Source organism: Onychomys torridus, chromosome 14, assembly GCF_903995425.1.
Source record: "Onychomys torridus chromosome 14, mOncTor1.1, whole genome shotgun sequence".
NCBI classification, from domain to species: domain Eukaryota; kingdom Metazoa; phylum Chordata; class Mammalia; order Rodentia; family Cricetidae; genus Onychomys; species Onychomys torridus.
In genome coordinates, this window is record NC_050456.1 from 68,790,378 (window position 1) to 68,816,624 (window position 26,247).

The following is a 26,247-nucleotide window of genomic DNA, read 5'->3' on the forward strand; positions in this document are numbered from 1 at the left end:
TCATACATACACACACAGATACACACATACATACATACTTAACACACACACACACACACACACACACACACACACACACACACACTTACTTGTTTACTTGCAATTTTAAAGAAGATACCCTTTATTTAGAGTGTACATGGGAACAGTTATGGGAATTTAATGAGAAAGTTCAGCCATGTTTATTACTCCAAGACTACTGCTGGCCCTTTCAGCTGCTCTCACACTGCTTTCCAGCTGTGGTACTTTTTGAATGTAATTGGGCCCCATAAGCTCATGGGGAGTGGCACTATTAGGAGATGTGGCCTTGTTGGAGAAAGTGCGGTCTTGTTGGATGAGGCTGGATGATACACACCTTTAATCCAGACCTTAAGGCTGGAGGGCACACCTTTAATGCGGGCCACACCTTCTGTTGGAAGTGTGTCATTATGGGGGTGGGATTTGAAGTCTTTTTCTCAAGCTTCACTCAGTGTGACAGTCAGTCTACTTCCCGTCCCCTGCAAGATGTAACACTCTCAGCTCCAGCACCACGTCTGCCTGCATGCTGCCCCTTCATGATGATGATGGAATGAACCTCTGAACTGTAAGCCAGCCACCTCAATGAAATGTTTTTCTTTATAAGAGTTGTCATGGCTATGGTGTCTCCTCACAGCAATAGAACACTGACTGAGATAGCAGCCAAGAAGCTCATATGGTCGCTCTCCTTGACTTCTTGGCTCCCATGCAGATTTCAAAGGACACAGGTAGAGGAAGAGCCTTGTGTTTTTAAATGAAAGGGGGAATTAGGACCATCTCATGTCTTTCATCCTTGTAAAATGAATGGTGTCCAAAAGGAAAGGTCACCCCTTGTCCTAACATAGGCACATTCAAACTCCTGCTATGTTATTAGTAGAAAATAGGCTGGCTCCCTGGAGTTGGCTGACACCTACCTGGAGGTGAAGTGGGCATGATAGAACATAGGGAAGCATTAGGGGTCAGAGAAAAGGTTTATTATCTGGAGAACACCTATGGTGCCTGGTATGCAAACAGACATACACAAGCACTACACAATTAGCATTTCTCTTGCTGAGAACTAGTTAACATCTTCCTGGTACTTTCAAAGGGAAAACTTGACTTTGGCATCACACTGACCCTTGTCAATGAGAGGCAGGGAGACAAAACCTGAGGAGTTTCCCCTTAGGGACCTCCATTAAGTGAAGCTGAAATCCTTACTATGCCACAGAAGAGCATTCCAGGATGAATCAGACCCAAGAAGAGCTCAGTTTGGAAAGTGAAGTCAAGGCATGCTACAAATGTTAGCCTTCAGCATTGTTAAGCACTGTTGTTCAGAGAGAGGGAACTGAGGTGTCATATGCATGATTCTGAAGCCTGCAAAATTATATTGCTAAAAGATGTGACTTACAGCCATTTCAGAGACTCAGTAAAATTTAAAATTAGACCAAGTTTTAAAAGTAAGCTTTTAAAAAGCATATGTATTTGTTGGTTTATCTCCCTTATGTGTTGGGACCAACATCTCAGCATGCTAGAGAAAAAGGCAGATGAATCTCTGAGATGTCAAGCTAAGGCCTTGCTTGACCAGTCCATCGTGGTCAAGTGAGAGAATTTCTTTTTGTAAATGAATGTTAAAGATGGTTTGTGAGGTTCCTTATTCAAGTTTCAAGGTGAGGATGGTATGCTAGTATAGTTAAACCAAAGGGCACATTAGTTCTGGCCATAATCACACATGGCCCACTTGTTTCAATATTCTGGTGTTGTGCAATTTTGTTTGTGTTCTGATAAATAAAGCTTGCCTGGAGATCAGAGGGTGGAGCTAGCCACCAGTTAACCATAGAGGCCAGACAGTAGGCTCTTGCCTTTAATCCCAGCAATTGGGAGACTCATACCTTTAATCCCATCACAGTCAGGAGGTAGAGACAGGAATATAAGGTGGGTGGAGACAGGATCTCACCCCCAATCAGTCTGAGGATTTGTAGAGGAAAGAAGTCACTAGCACCTACTCCTTTCTTTCTCTGATCTTTCAGGTTATTACCTCAATATTTGACTCCTGGTTTTTAATTGATAAGACTAAATAGAATCACACTTCGTTCTTGTGTGAAAGATCACTCAGAAAAAGGATTATTGTCTCTGTACAAAATCCATAGAGAGATTTGATTTCTTTCAAATGTATTTGAGTTCTTGACACTAAGCCAAAGACAAATACAGATTAGGTTCTGGGGTGAGGTTCCCCTTCCCCTGTAATCTTAATTTTCTCTGTCCATGTACCATGCTTCAACATGACTGCTGGAGCTCATGCTATCCTAGCCATGTTGGCTTCTTTTTCTGTTTCTCTGGTAAGTTTCGCCTCAGGTGTTTGCAGCTGCAGGAAAGCCTTCTAGCTTCTGTCAGATGTCACAGCTCACTGTCACCTTTGACAGGTTACCACTTTAATGTTCTGCTACAGTGAGGCCTTCCCTGACCAATCCACATAGAATGATAACCCCACCTCTACCATCCCAGGTTCCCCATTTCCTCCTATTTTCTCCATATCATGTATTACTTTTCTATACATTTTACTTGTTTGCTTTATTTTTGTGCCTTCTGATCCCACAAGAAAGTAAGCTAATAAACCAAGACTGATTTCTTTTTGGTTTGCTTTATTTTCCTGATAGTGAAGGTCAAGGCAAAGCCTTCGACATGCTAGTCAAGGTTTTGTTTGTTTTTGACCTGTTCCTAATATATCACCAGTATCTCAATGAGCATCAGACAAAGGAGTGTTGAGAAAATGTTCAATAGGTGTATCATGATGGCACACACATATGTAATCTCAGCAGTTCAGGAGCCAAAGTCAGGAACATAGGGAGTTTGAGGTTAGCCTGGGTGATACAGTAAAGTCTGAGGTCTCTTTTAGTTACATTAATAGACACTGTTTCAAAAAAAAAAAAAAAAAAAAAAAAACAAGAGTTGAACAATTAATAATACACATTGTATCCATGTTTTTATACAAACAAAATATTCAGAGGTAAACAACTCCTTGCTGAATCTTGGATTTAAGGGCAAGAAATTCTGCTCCAAGTAGTGAGCCACTAAGACACTGAGTTCTCCAACTCCATTTTCTCCCAAAGATAAAACCTGTTTTGTTACTATACCATTCCATCTATGGACATAAGACTTTTTTGCTTGTATATTCTTACATTCCTGGGGTCCCCCTCCTCCATGGTTTCCCTGTGCTAAGTAGGAAATATATCTAATTCATATCAAGTAATTAAGAGGGAGATTTGACCTTTCTTTATTTTGTTTTGTATAGTTGAGGAAGGTCTGGCTGTATAGTCCAGGCTGGATCAAACTTGCTGTACAGTCCACGCTGACTTAGAACTCCTGATCAAAGTGCTGAATTTGCTGACATGTGTCGCCACAGCTACCCCTGAAGAGGGTTTTAAATGCAGGATTTGGGGGCTCTGACAGCTGTACATATCGGCACTTCTAGTGTTATCAGACACTGATCAGCATTCTCTAAGTTACAGCCCTGCACATGCATGACATATGGTATCTTTATGGGCTTTCACTCTAGTCAGAGAAACTCGCTATGAAATGAAAAGTTACCAAGAGGAAGTTGTGTTTTTGTGCAGTGTTTCTGAACAGGAATGTCCATGTGTAACCTGATGGAATTGTTAAATTACATTACAGAAATATTGTTGGATTACAACTTTCAAAATCTCATTTCCTGGACAAGCACTGTATGCAGATCTATACACTCAGTGCCTCTTATTTTGTCATTAATGAATTTTCTTTTCTTCTTACAATTTTATTATTCGGACAATAAGTATTTCCTAAACACTTAATTTGGAAAAACTCCAAAGTATGAAAACAAGTCAACCTATGTTCTTCTGTCTACAGGTAACAGGCATATTCAAGCAGTGTACTAATGTTTCCAGTCGGGAAATGTGCAACTGCACAGAACATCAAAAGTTTTCACATGCTGTTGCTTTCTCAGACTGCAAAGAAAAGGTAAAACAGTTTGTAATTACCTGATGATGGAGTTTTATGAAAATCTTCATGTTTTATATGAATTGCACATATGACTACAAATAAAACTCTGATTTTAGATGACATGTAGGGTTGGGCATAAAGTTAGCAGTCAGATATCATGATGGTTGTCACTTTACACACTAACTTAGAGTAGTATTTCCTTTGTTATCTGTGTGTGTATGTGTGATGTGGTGTGCATGTTTGCACATATGCTGCAGTACGGGTGTGGTATTCAGAAGACAGCCTTGGGTGTCAGTACTTACCTTCCATTTTGCTGTCACTTGTCACTGCACATAGAAGACAATCTGTCCCTCAAGCTTCTCAGTGTTCACATCTGTGCTTCATCCCACCATAGCAGCACTGGAATTACAGACTGTAGTTGGGTGCTGGGACTCCAAACTCAGGTCCTCATGATCATACAGTGAGCGCTTCGCCCTCTGAGCCATCTCTCCAGCCTTGTTCTTTTGTGGTTTTGAGCTAGAGTTTTGATATGTAACCCAAGCTGGCCTTAAATTCTTAATCATCCTGCTACAACCTCCTAAATCCAGAAAGGATAATTGAGCATTTTCTACCTACTGTACATTTCTTCAAGCCTCCCCTATAATTTATCTCACTGTATTTGAGTTACAGAGAAGGCAGAGTGAAAACCATACTCTTCTTTTTATTTAATTAACATTTTTCATTTATTTTACATACCGACTACAGTTTCTCCTCCCTCCTCTCCTCTCCATTCTCTCCCTGCCTCCCATCTATCCCCTTCCCCATCCACCCCTCCTCAGTCTCCATTCAGAAAGGGGTAGGCCTCCCATGGGAGTAACAAAGTTTGGCACATCAAGTTGAGGCAGGACCAAGCTCCTCCTCCTGCATCAAAGCTAAACAAAGTAATCCAGCATGGAGAATTGGTTCCCAAAGCCAGCTCAATCACCAAGGAAAGGTCCTGATCTCACTGCTAGGAGTCCCACAAGCAGACCAAGGTACACAACTGTCACATATATCCAGAGGGCCTAGGTCAGTCCCATGCAGGCTCCCTAACTGTTGGTCCAGAGTCTATGAGCTCTCAAGATCTCAGGTCAGCTGTCATGACCTTGAACCCCTAGATTGTAAATCTCTCTGCCCTTTCTTCAGCAGGACTCCTAGAGCTCAGCCCAGTGCTTGGCTGTGTATCTCTGCATCTGCTTCATTCAGGTACTGGATGAATACTCTCTGATGACAATTAGGATAGTCACCAATCTGATTACAGTAGATTGTCAGTTCAGGAACCCTCTCTGTCATTGCTAAGGTCTTAGCTGGGGTCATCCTTGAGGACTACTGGGAGTTTCCCTGGCTCCAAGTTCCTCCCTATCCCTGAAATGCTCCCCCATCAAGATGACTCTTTCATTACTCTCCCCCTCCATCCTGCTCCCAACCTGCCTCCCTTACCCAGCCTAAGTAACCTGCTCCCTCAAGTTCCCATCCCCCACTCTCCACACTCACCCCTGGTTTACCCTGAGTAGATCTTTTATTTTCCCTTCCCAGAGAAATCTATGCATCCCTCTTTGACACTCCTTGTTATCTAGCCTCTCTGGGGCTGTGGATTATATAGTCTGGTTATCATTTGCTTTACATATAATATCCATTTATGAGTGAATACATACCATGTTTGTCTCTCTGGGTCTGAGTTATATCACTCAGAATGATTTTTTTTTCTGCTTCCATCTATTTGTCTGCAAATTTCATAGGGTCATTGTTTTTTTTTAATTAAGATTTTTTTTTCATTCATTTTATATACCAATCAAAGACCCCTCTTCCCTCCTCCTGAGACCCCAGCCTCCGACTCCCAACCTACTCCCCCAATGCCCCACACAAGAAAGCAAGTGCCTCCCATGGGGAGGCACATCCAATAGAGGCAAGTCCAAGCCCTTCCCCCTGCCTCAAGGCTACAAGAGGTGTCCATCATAGGTAATGGGTTCCTTGTTATCTAGCTTCTCTGGAGTTGTGGGTTATTGTCTAGTTATCATTTGCTTTACATCTAGTATCCACATATGAGTGAGTACATACTATGTTTGTCCTTCTGAGTCTGGGTTACCTCACTCAGGATGACATTTTCTAGTTCCATCCATTTGCCTGCACATTTCATGATGTCATTGTTTTTCTCTGCTGAGTAGTATTCCATTGTGTATATGTACCACATTTTCCAAATCCGTTCTTCAGTTGAGGGGAATCTAGGTTGTTTCCAGGTTCTGGATATAACTAATAATGCTGCTATGTACATAGTTGACCATGTGTTGTGTGGTATGATTGAGCATTTCTTGGGTATATGCCCAAGAGGGGTATAGCTGAGTCTTGAGGCAGATTGATTCCCAATTTTCTGAGAAACCGCCACACTGATTTCCAAAGTGGCTGTAGAAGTTTGCACTCCCAACAATGGTGGAGGAGTATTCTCCTTGCTCCACATCCTCTCCAACATAAGCTGTCTTCAGTGCTTTTGATCTTAGCCATTCTGACAGGTGTAAGAGGCATCTCAGAGTCATTTTGATTTCCATCTCCCTGATGACTAAGGATGCTGAGCATTTCCTTAAATGTCTTTCAACCATTTGAATTCGTCCTTTGAGAATTCTCTGTTTAGCTCTATAGCCCATTTTAAAATTGGATTGTTCAGTATTTTGATGTCTAGTTTCTTGAGTTCTTTATATATTTTGAGATCAGCCTTCTGTTAGATGTGGGGTTGGTGAAAAACTACCCATTCTGTATGCTGTCTTTTTGTCTTAGTAACTGTGTCCTTTGCCTTACAGAAGATTTTCAGTTTGAGGAGGTCCCATTTATTAATTGTCAATCTCAGTGTCTGTGCTACTGCTGTTATATTTAAGAAGTGGTTTTCTGTGCCAATACATTATATGCTAGTTCCTAATATCTCTTCTATCAGGTTCAGTGTAGTTGGATTTCTGTTGAGGTCTTTAATCCATTTGGACTTGAGTTTTGTTCATGGCAATAGATATGGATCTATTTGCAGTCTTCTACCTGTTGACATCCAGCTATGCCAGCAACATTTGTTGAATATGCTTTCTTTTTGCAATTGTACAGTTTTGGCTTCTTTCTCAAAAATCATATGTTCATAGGTATGTGGATTAATGTCAGGGTCTTCAGTTAGATTCCATTGGTCAATATGTTGGTTTTTATGCCAATACCAAGACATTTTTATTACTATAGCTCTATAGTAGAGCTTGATGTCAGCAATGGTGATATCTCCAGAGGTGGCTTTGTTGTACAGGATTCTTTTAGCTATCCTGGGTTTTGTGTTTTTACAAATGAAGTTGAGTATTATTCTTTCCATATCTGTGAAGAATTGTGTTGGAAATTTGATGGGAATTGCGTTGAATCTGTAGATTGCTTTTGGTAAGAGTGCCATTTTTACTATGTTAATCCTGCCTATCCATGAGCATGGGAGATCTTTCCATTTTCTGACATCTTCTTCAATTTCTTTTTTCAGGTACTTAAAGTTCTTGTCATATAGGTCCTTCACATGCTTAGTTAGAGTAACCCCAAGGTATTTTATATCATTTGTGGCTATTGTAAAGGGTGATGTATCTCTGCTTTCCTTCTCAGCCTGTTTGTCTATTGTATATAGGAGGGCTACTGATTTTTTTTTTTTAATCTTGTATCCTGCCACAATACTGAATGTGTTTATCAGCTGTAGGAATTCCGTGGTAGTTTTTAGGGTCACTTATATATACTATCATATCATCTGCAAATAGTGAAAGTTTGACTTCTTCCTTTTCAATTTGTATTCCCGTGATCTCCTTTTGTTATATTGCTCTAGCTAGAACTTCAAGTATTATATTGAATAAATATGGGAAGAGTGGACAGCCTTGTCTTGTTCCTGATTTTAGTGGAATCAGTTTGAGTTTCTCTCCATTTAATATAATGTTGGCTTTTGGCTTGCTGTAAATTGCCTTTATTATGTTTAGGTATGTTCCTTGTATCCCTGATATCTCCAAGACCTTTATCTGAATGAGGTGTTGGATTTTATCAAAGGTCTTTTTGGCACTAATGAAATAATCATGTAGCTTTTTTCTTTCAGTTTGTGTATATGAAGTATTATATTGACAGACTTTCATATGTTGAACCATCCTTGCATCTCTAGGATGAAGATTACCCCACATCTGACAAAGGAAGGGCTGATCTCCAAAATATATATTTTTGATGTGTTCTTGGAGTTGGTTTGTCAATATTTTATTGAGTATTTTTGTATCAGTGTTCATGAGGGATATTGATCTATTCTCTTTCCTTGTTGAATGTTTATTTGGCTTGGGAATCAGAGTAACTGTAGCCTCATAAAAGGAGTTTGGTAACATTCCTTCTGTTTCTATTGTGTGGAAGAATTTGAAGAGTATTGGTATTAACTCTTTTTTGAAAATCTAATAGAATTATGTGTTGTAACCATCTTGTCCAGGGCTTTGGGAGGGGGGGGTTAATGACTTTTTCTATTTCCTCGGGGGTTATTTGCTATTTAAATAGTTTATCTGGTATTGATTTAACTTTGGTATGTGGTATCTATCAAAAAATTGTTCACTTATTTTAGATTTTCCAGTTTTATGTAGTACAGGTGTTTGAAATATGGCCTGATGATTCTCTGGATTTCCTCCATGTCTGTTGTTATGTCTCATTTTTCATTTCTGGTTTTGTTAATTTGTATGCTCTCTCTGCCTTATGGCTAGTCTGGATAAGGGCTTGTCTATCTTGTTGATTTTCTCAAAGAACCAACTCTTTGTTTCATCCATTCTTTGTATTGTTCTCTTCGTTTTTATTTTATTGATTTCACATCTCAATTTGATTATTTCTTGGTCTCTATTCCTCCTGGGTGACTTTGCTTCTTTTTGTTCTAGAGCTTTCAGGTGTGCGGTTAAGTCACTAATGTGAGATTTCTCCAACTTCTTTATGTGGGCATTTAGTGCTATGAATTTTCCTCTTAGCATTGCTTTCACAGTGTCCCATAAGTTTGAGTATGTAGTACATTCACTTTTATTGAATTCTAGTAAGCCTTTGAATTCTTTCTTTATTTCTTCCTTGACCCATTGGCGATTGAGTTTAGTGTTTATTCAGTTTACATGAGATTTTAGGATTTCTGTAATTTTTGTTGTTGCTGAAATCTAACTTTAAACCATAGTAGTCTGATAGAATACAGGAGTTTTTCCCAATTTTTTTTCTATCTGTTGAGATTTGCTTTGTGACCAAGTATGTGATTGATTTTAGAGAAGGTTCCATGGGGTGCTGAGAAGAAGGTATATTCTTGTGTTTTTTAGGGTGGAATGTTCTGTAGATATCAGTGAAGTCCATTTAAATCATAACATCTTTTAGGTCCCTTATTTCTCTGTTAAGTTTCAATCTGGCAGATCTGTCCAATGGTGAGAGTGGGTGTTGACGTCTCCCACTCTTAATGTGTGGGGCTGAATATGTGATTTAAGCTTTAGTAATGTTTCTTTTACATATGTGGGTACCCTTGTATTTGGAGAATAAATGTTCAGAATTGAAACTTCATCTTGGTGGATCTTTGATGAGTATGTAATATCCTTCTCAATCTCTTTTGACTGATTTTAATTTGAAGTCTATTTGTTACATATTAGGATAGCTACACCAGCTTGCTTCTTAAGTCCATTTGATTGGAAAGTCTTTTCCCAGCCTTTTTCTTTGAGTAGTGTCTGTCTTTGAAGTTGAGGTGTGTTTCTTGTATGCAGCAGAAGAATGGGTCCTGATTTCATATCCATTCTGTTACCCTGTGTCTTTTTATAGGTGAATTAATTCCATTGCTATTAAGGAATATTAATGACCAGTGATTGTTAATTCCTGTTATCATTTGGTGGTAGAGTGTGTGTATTTACATTTTGGGGGGACTTACTGCTCTGGGATTATCTATTGCCTGTGTTTTTGTGGGTATATCTGACTTCCTTAAGTTGGATTTTTCCTTCTAGTGCTTTCTGGAGGGCTGGATTTTTGGATAGGTATTGTTTAAATGGTTTTGTCTTGGGATGTCTTATTCATTCTGTCTATGGTAATTGAAAGTTTTCCTGGTAATATTAGTCTAGGCTGGCATCCATGGTCTCTTAGTATCTGCATTACATCTGTCTAGAACCTTCTGGCTTTCACAGTTGCCATTCAGAGTTCAGGTGTTATTCTGATGGGTCTGCCTTTATGAGTCACTTGTCCTTTTTCCTTTGCTATTCTTAATATTCTTTATTCTGTATGTTTAGTGGTTTAATTGTTTTGTGGTGAGGGTACTTTTTTTGGGGGGGTCTAGTCTATTTAGTGTTCTATAGGCCTCTTGTATCTACATAGGTATTTCCTTCTTTAAGTTGGGAAAGTTTTCTTGCATGATTCTTTTAATATACTTTCTGTGCCTTTGAGTAGATATTCTTCTCCTTCTTCTATCCCTATTATGTTTAGGTTTGGCCTTTTCATGGTGTCCTAGATTTCCTGGACATTTTGTGATATGACTTTTTTGTCTTTGGTGTTTTCTTTGGATGACAAATCTATTTCCTCTATTGTATCCTCTACACCAGAGATTCTTTCTTCCATCTCTTGTATTCTGTTGGTCATGCTTGCATCTGTGTTTCTTATTTATTTACTCAGATTTTCTATTTCCAGCCTTTCCTATGTTTGTGTCTTCTTCATCGTTTCTATTTCACTTTTTAGTTCTTGAACTGTTTCCTTCACATGTTTAATTGGTTTTTCACTGCTTTTATTATGGTATTTATTGATGTCTTCCAAATTGTTATTCGTCTTTTCTTTAGTTTCTTTATTGATTTCTTCCAATTTTTTGTTCTTCTTTTCCTCAATTTCTTTAAGGTAATTCATTTTTGCTTTAAAGGCCTCTAATATCTTCATGAAGTTATTTTTAAGGTTACTTTCTTCTGCTTCTTCTACATTGTGATGTTCAGTTCTTGCTATTGTAGGAGGGCTAGGTTCTGGTGATGCCATATTGTTCTTTATGTTGTTGTATGTATTTTTGCAATGATGTCTACCCATCTCTTCCTCTAATAGGTGTAAGAGGTGCCTGTGTCTGAGTGAGCTGCTATTGGTCCAATCTGTGCTTGCTATGTCTGTGTCTCAGGGGGCCCCTCTGGGTCCAACCTTAGCTCTTGGTCTAATTGGAGCTGTCAGATTCTGTATCTCAGGAAGCTTCTCTTGGCCCAATCCAAGCTAGCTGATTCTGTGACTCAGGGAGCTGCTCTTGGTCTTATCAAGGTTCTTAATCCAGTCAGAGCTGGTGGATCTGTGTCTCAGGAAGCCTCTCTTGGTTCAGTGAGAACTGGCAGATTCTGTGTCTCAAGAAGCCACTGATGTCTCAGGAGCTTGGGTATTGGGATAGGGCATGGGTCTTGTAGATTGCTTGGTCCAATGGGAGATTTTGGTGGAGAAGTCTGCCTGCAGGAATCTTCCCTTCTGGCTGGCAGCTCAGGCAGAGATGGTTGGGGCTCCCTGGGGACTGTCTGCGTCCCTGGGCCTGGGTCCTAGAGGCAGGACTCTTTGGGTGGGAGAAGAGTCACCTCTTGGTCCAATGAGAGCTGTCTAATTCCTTGTCTCAAGAAATTACTTGGTCACAGGCAGATGGGTTTGGGGGTAGGGTGTTGGTCTTGTAGCTTGCAGGGCCTACTGGGGGGTTTTAGTGGGGTTCTGGGACACAGGAGTTTTCCCTGCTGGTAACTGGGGCAGAAATGGGTCAGGTCATTTTTTTTTTTTTTACAACTGAGTAATACTCCATTGTGTAAATGTACTACATTTTCCTTATACATTCTTCAGATAAACCATACTGTTAACAGGCACCAAATCTGGGTTTGAATGCTGAATCCAGAGCCTGAATTACCAAGTATGTGTGAGAGAGTGTGACAAGCAGAGACATGGAGTAAGGTATAAGGGAGACAGGAAAGACTCCATTGATTGAGAGCCTCATAGGATATGATTTAGCCAAAATAGTTCAAGTTTCTTCTTAGTAATCACTGTGAAAAAGGAAAACAAAAGTAATGAGTTTCAACATACATGATGGCACACACCTGTAATCTCAGCACCTGGGAATCTGAGAAGGGGGATTGCTATGAGTTCGAGGCCTGCATAGGCTACCTAGTGTGCTACAGTCCAGCATAGACTACATTGCAAGACCCTGTCTTAAAAGACCTCCCTTCAAAAAATGTTGTTTGGGGGATTTCTAGATGAGATGACAGACTAGAAAATACCCCTGTGTGGCCTAGTTAAGGGGATGAGTCAGCAAGAGAAATACTAGACTCCATTTCTAAAGAGAAAAACAAAAAAGTTCTGAAAATTCACAAAGCACACCTGAAAACTACCAAGAAAAAGATGAGTGAGAGACACAAAGTAAAGAAGCCAAGTCACATGCAGCTCCAACTATGGCTTCTCAGCAGATAGGTAGGGGACAGAAGTCTCATCTAAAAGTAGTATTGGAAATTTAACCCTCAAGTGACAACTGATGAAATCCAGTCATTGGTGACTAATGCCTGTACTCTAGGGAGAGAGAAACAGGAGGATCAAGAGTTCAAGGTCAGCCTTGTCTACATAAGCAAGTTCAAGACTATCCTTGTCTATATAAGACTGTATGCATCTTTAAAGAGGGTGAGGAAGACTGAAATTTAGCACAATGGTAGAGTGCCTCTCTAACATGTACAAAGTCTTGGGTTTCTTGGTACATGCCTTTAATCTCTGCACTTGGGAGGCAGAGGCAGGCATATTTCTAAGAGTCTGAGGCCAGTGTGGTTTATGTCACAGGACATCTAGAACTACATAGTGAGACCCTGTCTCAAATAAATGAATATAATGGGGGATGGTCTAGAAGGTGGCTAAGTCAATAAACTTTTCCTTGCAAACACCCACTTAAAAAAGTCCTAGGCATGAGGGCACTCACCTGGCAAGACAGACACAGGAGGATCCCAGAACCTCGCTGACCAGCTAGGCTAGCCAAATCACTGAGGCCTGGGTTCAATCAGAGACCATTCTTCCAAAAATAATATGGGCAGTGTTTGTGGATAACACTAGACATTGACTCCTGCCATCCACACAGAGACACCTGCACACAAGTGCACAAATACACAAACACATATACATATGAGCACACAAAGATGTTTTGTTTTGTTTGACATAAGCTTTCATAGTGCAGTTCTGGTTTATTATACCAATAATAAGTTTTCTGAGGAAAAAAAATTCCTATTTATAGTATCTGAAGAAACAAAGAGAAGGGGAGAGGGATGGAAGGAGGAAGGGAAGGAAGGAAAAAGGAAGGAAAGAAGGAAGGAATGAAGGAAGGAAGGGAGGAAGGAAAAAAGGAAAGAAAAAAGGAAGGAAGGAAGGAAAAAGGAAGGAAGGAAGGAAGGAAGGAAAAAAGGAAAGAAAAAAGGAAGGTAGGAAGGAAGGAAGGAAAAAGGAAGGAAGGAAGGAAGGAAGGAAGGAAGGAAGGAAGGAAGGAAACTTAAGCTAAGAAGTAAAAGAGCTCTTAATTAAAAACTTGTAAGACAATGAAGACTGAAACTGAAGAAGACACCAGAAGATGGAAGTGCCTCCCATGCTCATGAACTGAGGTGATTCATGTTGTGAAATGAACTTACCCAAAGCAATCTACAAATCCAGTGCAGTCCCCATCAGAATCCAGTGACATGCTTTACAGAAGTAGGAAACAATCCGAAAATCCATAGGTAAGCTCACACACTCTCAAATAGCCATAGGCACCTTAAGCATAAAGAGCAGTGATGAAGAGATCATAATGCCTCATCTCAGTTAAAATCAGTACTGATGAGGTGGCTCAGTGAACAGGGGCATCTGTTGTTTGTCACCAAAGCTGACAAGCTGAGTTCAGTCTGTGGAATCCACCTGATACAAAGAAATATTTACTTCTCCAAGTTATCCTCTGACCTTCACATGCATTCTGTGACACTTGAGCACTTGGGTACTTGCACACACATGCATACGCATGTACACACAATTAATAATAATAAGAATCAATTAATTTAACTTAATTTAATTGTCAAGAACTGTGTGATCCAGATGTACCACACCTGGATATACACCCAAAGAACTTAGTCACTATACCACCAGAGATGCATGCACAAGCATGTTTTTTACTGCAGTATTCACAATAACTAAGAATTGAAGCCATTGACACATGGATAAATAATATGTTATGCTATGGGGTATCTTTCTGTATGCTGTGAATATGTGTTGCTCCTATTGGCTAATAAATAAAGCTGTTTTGGCCTATGGTAAGGCAGCATAGAGTCAGGTGGGAAATCCAAGGAGAGAGACAGGAAGACAAAGATGGAATGGGGGGACATGCAGGCCAGCCACCCAAGAAGCAAGATGCCAGCAGACCAGTAAAGCCACAGAACATGTGGAAAACATAGATTAGTAGAAATGGGTTAATTTAAGATATAAGACCTAGCTAGCAACTCATTAATATTAAGCCTCTGAGGAATTACTTTATAAGTGGCTGTGGAACCATAGACCAGGGAGGACCAGAGAAACCTTCCAGCTACGATGTTGTACAAGAGTATTTTTCGGTCATAAAGAAACATTAAAACATGACATCTGCAGGAAGATGGATAGTACTGGAAATCATTATGTTAAGTAAAGTAAGTCCAGCTTAGAAGAGAAGTGCTATGTTTTTCCACATAAGAGGAGGAAGAGATCTTAAATGGTATGTGACCTAAAAGCAGAAGAGAAGTCAGGTGGTGGTGGCACACACCTTTAATCATAGCACTCTGTAGGCAGAGGCAGGTGGATATCTATGAGTTTGAAGCCAGCCTGCTCTACAGAATGAGATCCAGGATAGCCAAGGCTACACAGACAAACCCTTTCTGGAAAAATAAAGGAAAAGCAGAAGAGAAGTCTGTCTGGAGAAAAGAAGGGGACCTGCAAGAGGAGTGAAAAAAGAAACACGTAAAGTATAATGACTTTATTTATTCCATGATAAATTATATATATGGAAAATTCCATAATGACACCTATCACTTTGTATGCTAACTTTATAAACATTGTTTCTAAAAGTTGTGAATCTCATTACCATGTTTGCTGCCTTGGAATGTATGGATTGTGTTGTGGTAGACTGTTTTCATGTCTGAAAGGCAGAGACACTAAGAAGCACTCCTCTTAGAATAGCCAAGATTCTGTGAAAATGCCATTCATTACTTGACCAGGAATAATAGTATTGAGTTCTCCAGACTTATATGCATTCATGGAATTTATATTTTAGGTTCATCGTTTCAAGTTTCCAGTCACACAATACCCAGTTGCTTTGGAAATTTTCACTGAAAGCGAAAAATTCTCTGTGGAACCTCCATATTTGGTTACCATGACCGAAGTGAATATGAGGCAAAACTGGCAACTAAGTATGGTTTTCTGTTTCCTATGCTTATCTCACAAGCCATTATATCATTAGTGTGTTTTTAAAAGAGTGGATTGCAAAGCCTGTTCACAGGAAAAATAGCCAGGAGTTTTGTAGAAAAGGATTTGAATCATTAACATGTTGACATTTACCTCTGTCATCTCCTTTTATGTTCTCAGCACTTCCAGCATCCTGGATTCAGTGGTATAAGGCCAATTTTTTTTTTTTTTAATTTTAACTGTAGGGCTGAAGAGATCACTCAGTGGTTAAAAGAGTATACTGCTCTTGCAGAGGACCTATGTCAAGCAGATAACATAACTGTCACTCCAGCTCCAGCGCACCCTATGCCTATGTGTCTGCAGGGGGCTGTACACACCCACATACAAACATAATTACAAATAAATCTCTGGTATGAAAGAGATGGCTCAGTGGTTAAGAGCACTAGCTTTGCTTCCAGAGGACCTGGGTTCAATTCCCAGCATCCACATGGCAGCTCACAACTGTCTGAAACCTTCATACCAATTCACATAAAATAAAATTAAATAAATCAAAAATTAAAAAAAAAATCTCTAACAAATAATTTGTAGCACTGAATGAATCTGAAAGTCCTGTTGTGGATTAGTAGCAACAAAGGGGGAGTTTGTGCTGTGTACCAGTTGAATGTATTTATTATTCACTACAACAGCAGTTATCTAAATATTCTAGGTGTTGTCAGATATTCTGTAAAATGTGTTTCTAATTATGTAAGTGAAGTTTAGTGATAATGTTTTTAGCTGAATGTGGTAGTATGCAGTGGTAATCCCAGTACCTTGTAGGTAGAGGCAGGCATTCAAGGATAGTGACATGGGACCAGCCTGGGCTACATGAGACAGTGTCCCCAAAAGAAGAAAGATAAGAAAGTAAGTTTGGCTTTAATGGTAAAGAGCTGAAAAAGACATATTTTACAATACAAAAGGAAATTTACTTGAATTCTGTTTTATTTCAAAACACAACATTTAGTTAGATATTTTGTGCTTATTCCTGTGTGAATATTTCCAGGTGATAGATAGATAGATAGATAGATAGACAGACACACAGACAGACAGATATATAAGGGCTGGGCCTGTAGGTCAGTGGTAAAATGCTTGCCTATAATGTTTCCAGCCTTAGGTTCAATCCCCATTGTTGTCCCACAATAAGACAGGGAGGTGGCAGTTAGGTCTGGTGAAGTGGGTAGATGAAGTTAATTGGAGTTTTGATTAGTCATCACTGTATTACTGAGTTTGCAGGTATTTGGTAGTCAGTGAGGCTTACTATGTTAGATTTAATTTTTATTCTTTTCTTTTAATATTTTCCTCTTTTATCCAGTCTGATCACAGTTTCCCACCCCTCCTCTCCTCTCAGTCACTTCCCACAAGATCCCCTCTTCCCCCACCATCCACTCTTTCTCCATTCTCTTCAGAAATGTTAGTCTGCAAATTAATACCTTCTTTAAGTGAAAACTCCAGGAAAGGAACTAAAGCTCCCATATTCTATGATTAATATTTACAGTTTCTGTGGTATCCCAGTGGCTCTTACCAGGTTTGGAGCATTGACTTAAATATAGAAGCATTTTACAAGCTGACTCTAAAACTATTGAGTTAGCCATGGTGAGAATATTCCCAATGGAAATTAGATAAGGAGACAGTCAGGGCTTGAGTTATTCTCTTTACCTCCTCTCACCATTATACCAGGAGAATTTATAATACCTCCATCAGTTGACTTGTTTAGAAAGAATGACAAGGTAGGTGGGAAGAGCTGCTTACTTCTTCTGGAGAACCCCTAAGCGATCCTATGGTGCAACTCCACTGCCATCTTAGGAAAATCATTTGCCTACCACTATGAAAAACACAAACCACGACATGTCAGGATTGGTTTCTCATGAGTCAGAGGCTAGAAGTAACTCAGGATGCAGCTAGGTAGTCAGACACTCTCTCCTTCTTGAGGAGCGTACTGGAGCAATAGGAGGAGGCAGTCAGTCTATTCACCCTGAAGAGTAAGGATGTAGTTAGGTGGTAGAGTGCTTGTCTAGTGTGAACAAGGCACTGGGGTTCAATCCCCACTACCAGAATTTTTTTATTTTTTTCTGAATATGGGTGTTTTTGCTACATGTCTGTGCATCACTTGCATGCCTGGTACCCTTAGAGGCCAGAGGAGGCCATCTAGAACTAGAGTCACAGATGATTCTGAGTTGCTACATTGGCTACTGGGAATCAATCCCAGGTCCTCTACAAAAGCAGCCCATGCTCTTAACCACTCAACCATCTCTCCAGCCTCTAAGTACCAGACACTTTTTCAAAATGAAAATAGGAAATTCTCCCTTGAGTCCATACCCACAATTAGGTGTGTCTTATTTTCTTTAACTCTTTGAGATGTCATACCCATGCTCTGGGGTATACAGTTTGCTTTCTTCTGAGTATCTCTTTTTCTCTTTTAGCTCTTCTGCTTAAGCCTATATTAAAGTATTCTTTAGTAAAAGACAACTCTAAAGGTACTTCCAAAGTCAGTCAAAATTAAGAGCATGAGTTACCTTTGCAATGTTCCACTGTAGATGTAATTCTAAACAGTCTTTTTAAATAAGAAACAGAGCCAAATAAAGAGTTAAAAGCCCAAGAGGTCAGAGCACTAGCGAATAGCCTTGAGCTTACCAGCCACTGCTGGCCTTCCCCTGAGAAAAGAGCTACTTCCTGCGTATCTGTATTTTTTATCGACTTTCTGTTCTGCCTTCTCATTGGTTCTAAACCCAACCACATGACTTCTTCTTCACTGCCTGTCTATACAGACATGCAGGTCTCTATGGTTGGTACTTGGATTAAAGGCATATGTCAAAAAGCTGCCTATGTCCTTGAACACACACAGACTCTGCCTGCCATGTGATTAGATTAAGGGCATGTGCTACCACTGTCAGACTTTTGCTAAATGGCTTGCTATTAGCTCTGACCCCTCCGGCAACTTTATTTATTGACATTCAAATAAAATCACATTTTAGCACAAATAAAATATCACCATATTACACAATAGAAAATTTTGTTGTTCCTTACTGTCTATAACAACTTTTAGGCAAAATATGAAAATGTATGTGTGCTTTAAATGTATTTCATATATTTCAGAACACAATATGCCAGAAAACATTAAGAAAATGAAGGATTACTTAGAGCCATTGCTTAAGACTCCAGTGTATAATCCTTTAGGTCTCAACATAAGTATAATGGTGAGTTGACAGCGTTTTCATTTTTACCATGTAGAGTTTAGAGTTAAACATGTATGCTAAAGTAAGACAGCATTTGGATGTTGGTGATCAGTGGCAATAGCAGCTTTAGATATATAGGAAATGTTTCTTTTTCTTCATTCCCTGGTTGTCTTATTTCTAAAGGAATCTGAATGTTGAACAGAACATTAATTTACTATTTTCTAAGAGATAGGTCAGATCAATTGGCTAAAAGGGAAGCAGAAAAGTTGTTTCCAAAATTTGGGGTCAGAGGGATACATAAAGCACAGGAAAGTGTGAAAATGCAGATATGTTAAAACCACAGATATGAAGGCTAACTCAAAGTGTTCATGAAAGCCAGATTGTTTTATGTTTTAGTTTCATTCTGAAAATAAAACTACATCATTGAGTTCCTGTTTTAATACCTCTTCATTTTATATGTGACGTTCATGTCAGAAACCTTGGCACTCCTTATAAATGACATCTATGAATGTGGCTCCCACCGATATTTTTGTTTAAAGGAACACACGTTGATAATGACCGTCTGTGTTTGTTCCAAAGGGCTCTGAGCTGTTTCACTTCAAGGTGTCTGTGGTTCCTGGGGTCAGCTTTTGTAACTTAGAAGAAGAATTTCAGGTACAGTAAATGCATAAAGTATGGAATGAGACAATGACTGGGAAAATGACACAGCACTTGTCAATCCAAGTTATAGATAAGGATGAAAACATGGGTAGAATCTGTGTGCCACATATGGCTTGGCCAGGCTGTGCCCAAGAATGAGAGTGTGGGTGGTAGAGGATACTGAATGTCCACATTATTCTGGGTGGAATTCTTCTGTGTGGTTAATTGTGGGATCATGCAATGACCAGTGTTTTGCATTACCACATCCAGAAAATGTAACCACTTTGCTTTTTCTTTTCAGATTTATGTCGACGAAGTACCATTGCCTTTTCCAGGACATATGCTAATTGCTGTTGCAACATCTGTAGTGCTAGGGGGATTAATTTTTGTAGCATTTATGTTCCAACTGCGTAACATCCACCCATTGAGAGCATTCTGGAGATATGTTAGAGGAAATATTGCAAACTCTTCAACTATAAGTATCAACTTGAAGGGAAAGTCTGGATAGTGAACAAATGATAATTATTTCTATTTCCTAGTTCTATTAAACATGTCCATTCAATATATTTATATTTTAAAAATGCACATTAGGTACAATACTATTATAATTCTATTATACTATTATAATTCTAGTTGCTGTTAGTCAATAGTTCCACATTCAATCTTCTTATTTTTAATACATAGAAAATTACTTTAGTACTTACATGTTTTTGTTCTTTTCTTTTTTGGAAAATATAAAATGATAACCAATTCTCAGTAGAATGGATTTTCTGCATTATTCAGCTCATATGGTCTAGAGTTCATTTTGCAGGGCCAAGTTCTAGATAGAATAGTGGTACAAAGGGGGTGCCATTACACCATGGGAGTCAGACTTGGAGAGACTAATCAGTGGATATGTTTGCTAACATGCTCATTTGCATTGGGCAATCACTTAGAACCATGGATACATACCATGTTTTGAGATCTTCCCAGAATCTTTCATAGTAAGTTTATTTAATTTTCCCTTACCTGTATGGTGACATAACACCTGTAAACCCAGCACTCATGAGGCTAAAGCAGGAAGATTTGGTGACAGCCTGGACCATACAATAAACAAACTCCTGTCTCAAAACTAAAAAAAAAAAAAAAGAAAGAAAAGAAAAAAGTTTTGTTGTTATTTTTTAAACTTTTCTCTGACCTAGTTTGTCTTATCTCATTTTATATATTCTGGTACCTGTCATTGAACACTCTCCGAATCTAATACCATCACTACTTTCCTCTCTCCTGCTGACACAGTTTTTGTAAAACAGGTATCTGACAGAGAATTTATATTGTAGTGGTTTGAAAGAAAATGGCCTCCAAAAGGAGTGGCACTATTAGGAGGTGTGGCTATGTTGGAGTAGGTGTGGCCTCATTGGAGGAAGTGGGTCACTGTGGAGGCAGGCTTTGAGGGCTCATATATGCTCAAGCCATGCCCAGTGAGATAGAATACTTCCTGTTACCTGTAAGATATAGTACTCTTAGCTAATTCTCCACCATATCTGCCAGAATGCCATCATGTCCCAGCATGATGATAATGGACTGAACCTCTGAAACTGTAAGTGAGCCAACCCAATTAAATGTTCCCTTTATAACAGTTGCTATGGTCATGGTATCTCTTTACAGCAATAGATAGATACCCTAACTAAGGTAAAAGTTGGTGCCAGGGACTGGAGTATATCTAGGATAGGCTTAACTATAGTTTTGTTTGGAGGAATTTGGACTTTGGTGCTTTGGGTTAGGAAAGCAGTGGAATGCTTTAAGCACTGCTTAATGGGCCATCTTAGCAAGAGCATGGAAGAGAATGATGCTAAGAATTATTTGAGCTGTTGGGAGCTCACCCAAGTGGTTTCAAAGGAGAAGAAATTTAGTATGTTGCCTACAGATTGTTTTTGTGATATTTTGGTGAAGAGTGTGGCTACTTTTTGCCCTTGTTCAAAAAGTATGCCTGAGGCTAAAGTGAAAAGTTTTGGATTAATTCCGTTGGCAGAAGAAATCTGAAAATAGCCTAGTATAGACTCTGTCATGTGGTCATTAATGTTAACTCTGATGAGGATTTAATAATGAAAAAGAGCAAGCTGAGCAAATGAAAATACAAAATGTACAGATTGAGAAAAGGGGCATCATGAAGTGGAATAAAGCTAAATCCTGTGTTCCAGGAGATAAACAGATTAAGAAATAGAATAATGGGAGTGGTAACCTCAGAGCAAGATCCCACCCAGCTAAGTTTCCAACTTGTGGAAAGGAATTAAAGAAGCTGAGAGCCAGATATGGCATTGCACATCTTTCATTGTTCTCCCACTCTGTCCCTGTTCCAGCTCAACCATCCTGTTCTCATCCCCCATTCCCTATCCTCCATTGTCTCCCTCAGCCCCAGACTACTCATGGAGATCTCATCCATTTCCCCTTCCCAGGGCAATCCATCCATCACCTTTGGGGTTCTCCTTAGCTAGCCTCTCTGGAGCTTTGGGTTGTAGTGTGGTTATCTTTTGCTTTACATCTAGTATCCACTTAAGACTGAGTAATCAGATTGGTGAATACCCTGTCATCATATAGCCTCCTTCCAGTAACTGATGGAAGTAGATGAAGAAATCCACAGCCAAGCACCAGGCTGAGCTCCAGGAGTCCAGTCCAAGTGAGAGAAGAGGGATTCTATGAGCAAGGGGCATCAAGATCATGATGGAGAAACATACAGAGATAACCAAACCAAACTAGTGAGAACTCATGAACTGTGGACCAATAGCTGTGGAGCCTCCAAGGGACTGGTCTAGACCCTCTGCATAGTCAAGGCAGTTATGTAGCTTGATCTGCTTAAGGGGACCCCTGGGAATGGGATCAGGATCCATCTGTAGGACATGAACAAGCTTTTTGGAGGCTGCTGCCTATAGTAGGACAACTTGCACAGCCTTGGTGCAGGGGGTGGGAGGCTTGGACCTGCCTCAGCTGAGTGTATCAGGCTTTGCTGACTCCCCACAGGATGCCTTGCCTTGGAGGAGGTAGGAACGGGAGTGGGGATAGGGAGGGAAGGTTGGGTGTGGGAGGAGGGAGGGGAAGGGATCTGTGGTTGGTATGTAAAATGAATAGAAAATTTCGATCTAGAAAAAGTCATCCTGAGTGAGGTAACCCAGGCTCAGGAAGACAAACATGGTATGTACTCACTCATAGGAGGATACTAGATGTAAAACAAAGATGACTAGACTGCTACACAACTCCAGGGAGGCTACCTAGAAAATGGGACCCTAGGAAAGACACAGAGATCGCCCAATGACAGAGAAATGGATGAGATCTACATGAACAACCTGGACGACAGTGGGAGTAATGAAGGGCAAGGTCTGAGGGAAAGAAAGCTTAGGGGAGCAGGAGATCCCAGCTGGATCAAGAACAGAAAGGGAGAACAAGGAATAACAGACCATGATAAATGAAGACCACCTGAGAACAGGAAGAGGCAGAGTGCTGGAGAGGTCCCCAGAAATCCACAATGATACATCCTCTGTAGTCTGCTGGCAATGGTCGAGAGAAATCCTGATCTGACCTAGTCTGGTGATCAGATGGCCAAACACCCTAACGGTCGTGCTGGAACTCTCATCTAATAACTGATGGAAGTAGATGCAGAGAGCCTCAGCCAGGCCCCAGGTGGAGCTCCAGGAGTCTAATTGTCTAGAAAGAGGAGGGACTGACTGTAAGAGCGTGAATTGTTGAGACCAAGATTGGAGGGGCACAGGGACAAATAGCCAAACGAATGGAAGCACATGAATTATGAACCAAAGTCCTATTGATTTAATAGAAATACTATTACCATTTGTTTTAACGATCAGAATTTTTAATAGATGACAATATTAAAAATGATGGCCAAGAAAAAAATTTACTAGGAAATCACTAAAACTAGACAGCATTCACTTTCATCTAAAACAAAAACTAGTTTTGGAGAACTATAATAATTATTTTAATAGCTTAAAATCATAAACCTATATTTTAAATAAACAGGATACTTCATAATTCAAAATTCTTTTAATTCAGTGTTTCATCTAAAACTGGAAGCATTTAAAATTTGTTCTGAATAAGACAGGTTCTGAAGAAGAAATGTTCTGAAGAAGAGAAAATTAGAAAAGCATCAACGTAGCCATCACAGACATGGACATTTTTTCGCTTTTTCTTTGATATGCCCTGAAGAAACACTAAATATATTTCCAAACATTAAAAAAAAAAAAAAAGGCATTTGCAAAATCCTGGAGTTCAGTTGAAGAGAGTAAGGAAGGATTATAGGAGCAAGGGGAATCAGGGTCATGATGGGAAAAACCACAGAGATAGCTGATCTAAGATAGTGGGAGCCTGCAAGGAACCTAACTAGGCCCTCTGAATGTGTGACTGTTGCCTGGCTTGATGTGTTTGTAGGTTCCCTGGCAATGAGACCAGGACTTATAGAGGGTATGCGAACTGACTTTTTAGAGCCCATTCCCTATGGTGTGGTGCCTTACTCAGCCTTGATACAGGGGGGAGGGACTAGGTCCAGTCCCAACTTGGTTAGCCAGCCTGTGTTAACTACCAAAAGGAGGCCTTAACCTCCAAAAGGAGGAGATGGAGGTGAGATGTGGGGAGGTGTAGGGGGAGCAGGAGAAGGGGAGGGAGTGGGAACAGGGGTTGGTATGTAAAAGAAAAATTTTTAATTAAATAAATGATAGATAAATAAATAAAAAAATGAGGCATCTGAAATATCCATTACTTCCATGATAAGAAGTTTTAATTTATTCCAAGTTTCTGAAATCTTTCATATATGTGCAAATATTTGAACATATAAACAATGAAAATTTTTGCTGGAAAATGATTTCTAACTGGCTGATGAGTTGATTAGTATCAAAGAAATTTGCAAAACTATATTCAAAGAAAACTTCAGGTTAGTTTACTTTTAGACCATAATTACGTATGGTCAGAAATCCCAATGGTTTCTTCTCAACAGTCTGGGAAGAGTTGACATTAATACACTTGAGTCATTTTTATGATTCCTGCTTTAAAAATTATGCAAAACTAAATGAATGCCAAATAATGTTTTGACATAAGCTGTAACTTTTTGTGTTATCTAAGATTTTATAAATACATTGTTGACTAATCTCCCTCCTGTTGCAGAAAGCAGCTGTAATCTAGCAGAAGTTATTCTTTCCAGTGCCTCAGAATGTGTATGGGAAACTAACAAAGTTCCTATGGATCAAAGTAATATTTTATAATAATATAATAACATTTTATAATAACATAATGGATGAAGGAGAAAACCTACTGTGTCTGTGAAGGCCTTAATGCCATGTATATCAAATTAATACCTTTGGGTGGTAATAAATTCATCATAAAAATAGAACATGCACTAATATCACAAAAAATAAAGGCCATGTTGAGTGGACCAGGTTACTTTGCTGAGAATGAAACCAATGAGGTCAGTTTTAGAGAAAGTCCTTCACATGTGCTATTGAAAGATGCATATATTTTACCTACAAGGTCTGCTATACTAACAGCTCCATAGAGATTCCTGAATTCCCAACTGCACCTGAAATTGCTACTGGAACTGCTGATGGCTTCAAACTTCCTAGATTGTTAAATAGAAATCAGAATAGACTGTTTAGTACATAATACCTGTAATTCAGTCAGCAAGTTTTTTCATATATAGCATGTTGTTTGTATGCAATTAAGCAAGTTAATTGCAGAACTGATTACTTCTGTTCTACATAGAAATCAAAGTTTATATTTGAATTAAAATGTTTGTTATACCAAGTAATTAAGGAAATTTGAACAAGCTGGGAAGTAAACAAGTATGCCAATTCATTAAAAGAAGAAAAAAAAAGAACTATTGTAAAGAGAATAGCATCATGCAAAACTAAATGAATGCTAAATAGTGATGTTATATTCAAATATGGGCTGTAACTTTTTGTGTTATCTGAGAGTTTATAAATATATTTTATAAATGATGTAATTTATAAATGACTAATATCCCCCTGTTATGAAGTTCCCTTGGTTTCCATTTGCTTCCCAGCATTATTTTGGTTCCTTTGTTGTTGTTACTATTACAAGTAAAGGTCAAGAAAAGCCTAAACAAATACAAAAGAAAATGATTTTTGAGTAGTATTTCAGTTTTTATTATTGGCTCCTAATTGTTTTTCTCATCAAGAGTGCCTATTAATACAAGAGTTCTTGCATCTACATTTTCACATAAAATTTTCAAGGACACAGTAAACATACATGTTTACATTCAGTACATCTTCAGCTGAAAAATGCTTAAGAAAGACTGATGAAAACGTTAGAAATCTTTACCTATCAATACTTACCAGAAAATTCTTTTAAATGAAATTTTTTTATTAATTTATCTCGGCTAGCTAGGAGTCTGGGAAACCAAGAAAGTGTATCTTTACCTCAAATTACATGTTATATATATGCTTGAAATATTAATAATTAAAAATTAAAATTGAATTAAATAAATGACATGTATTAAATTTAGGAATTTAAAGTAGTAGAACACAGAAAATGGTGAAAGTAAAATTCTAGTTTTTAAAAATGGCAAAGCCTGCAGCTGAAGCCCAACATGGCAGAGACCGATTGGGCCTTCGTGAAAAATCTCCCCTTCCGATGCCAATGGATATTGAAAGCCCAATAGGGCCAGCTTTGGCAAGCATTAACGTAAGCCTAGGAACTGCAGCTACGCGGTTGGATTCTCCAGCATTTTCATTCTCACAATCCTATTCAAGCTGGGGCAGTACCTACTTCTCAGGAGTGGCTCTGTATAACATTTTTTGGCCTCTTGAAATTCATTTAGCCCCCTTTAAAGATACCTTAAATTTTATGAGTCTGAATGTAGCCATTATGAGACCATTAGTTCTGCTCCTTGTAAGCTACCTGTTTTTCCTTTATGGTTCTTAGTTGTTCTTTTGCAGAGCTGCCAGCTTAAGTCATGCTGGGATCAAGAATAATGGGCCTCGGCGGTTTGTGTTCCGGGAGTTGTGTCCATGCCAATGGATACCCACACGCTCCAGAAGAGAATTTGACA

General features: G+C 39.1%; 1 protein-coding gene and 1 pseudogene across 1 annotated transcript in view; both read left to right on the top strand.

Moving 5' to 3' along the window:
* The window catches only part of Catsperb (cation channel sperm associated auxiliary subunit beta), a 138,413-nt gene extending 118,700 nt beyond the window's left edge, over window positions 1-19,713 (top strand). The window contains exons 22-26 of the mRNA XM_036205648.1: window positions 3,871-3,981; window positions 15,227-15,362; window positions 18,487-18,587; window positions 19,146-19,220; window positions 19,507-19,713. Coding sequence (XP_036061541.1) covers window positions 3,871-3,981; window positions 15,227-15,362; window positions 18,487-18,587; window positions 19,146-19,220; window positions 19,507-19,713 — 630 coding nt within the window. The remainder of the gene's footprint in view (window positions 1-3,870; window positions 3,982-15,226; window positions 15,363-18,486; window positions 18,588-19,145; window positions 19,221-19,506) is intronic.
* A 4,770-nt stretch (window positions 19,714-24,483) lies between these two features.
* Window positions 24,484-24,807, top strand: LOC118595788 (annotated as a pseudogene).
* Window positions 24,808-26,247: the final 1,440 nt, after the last annotated feature.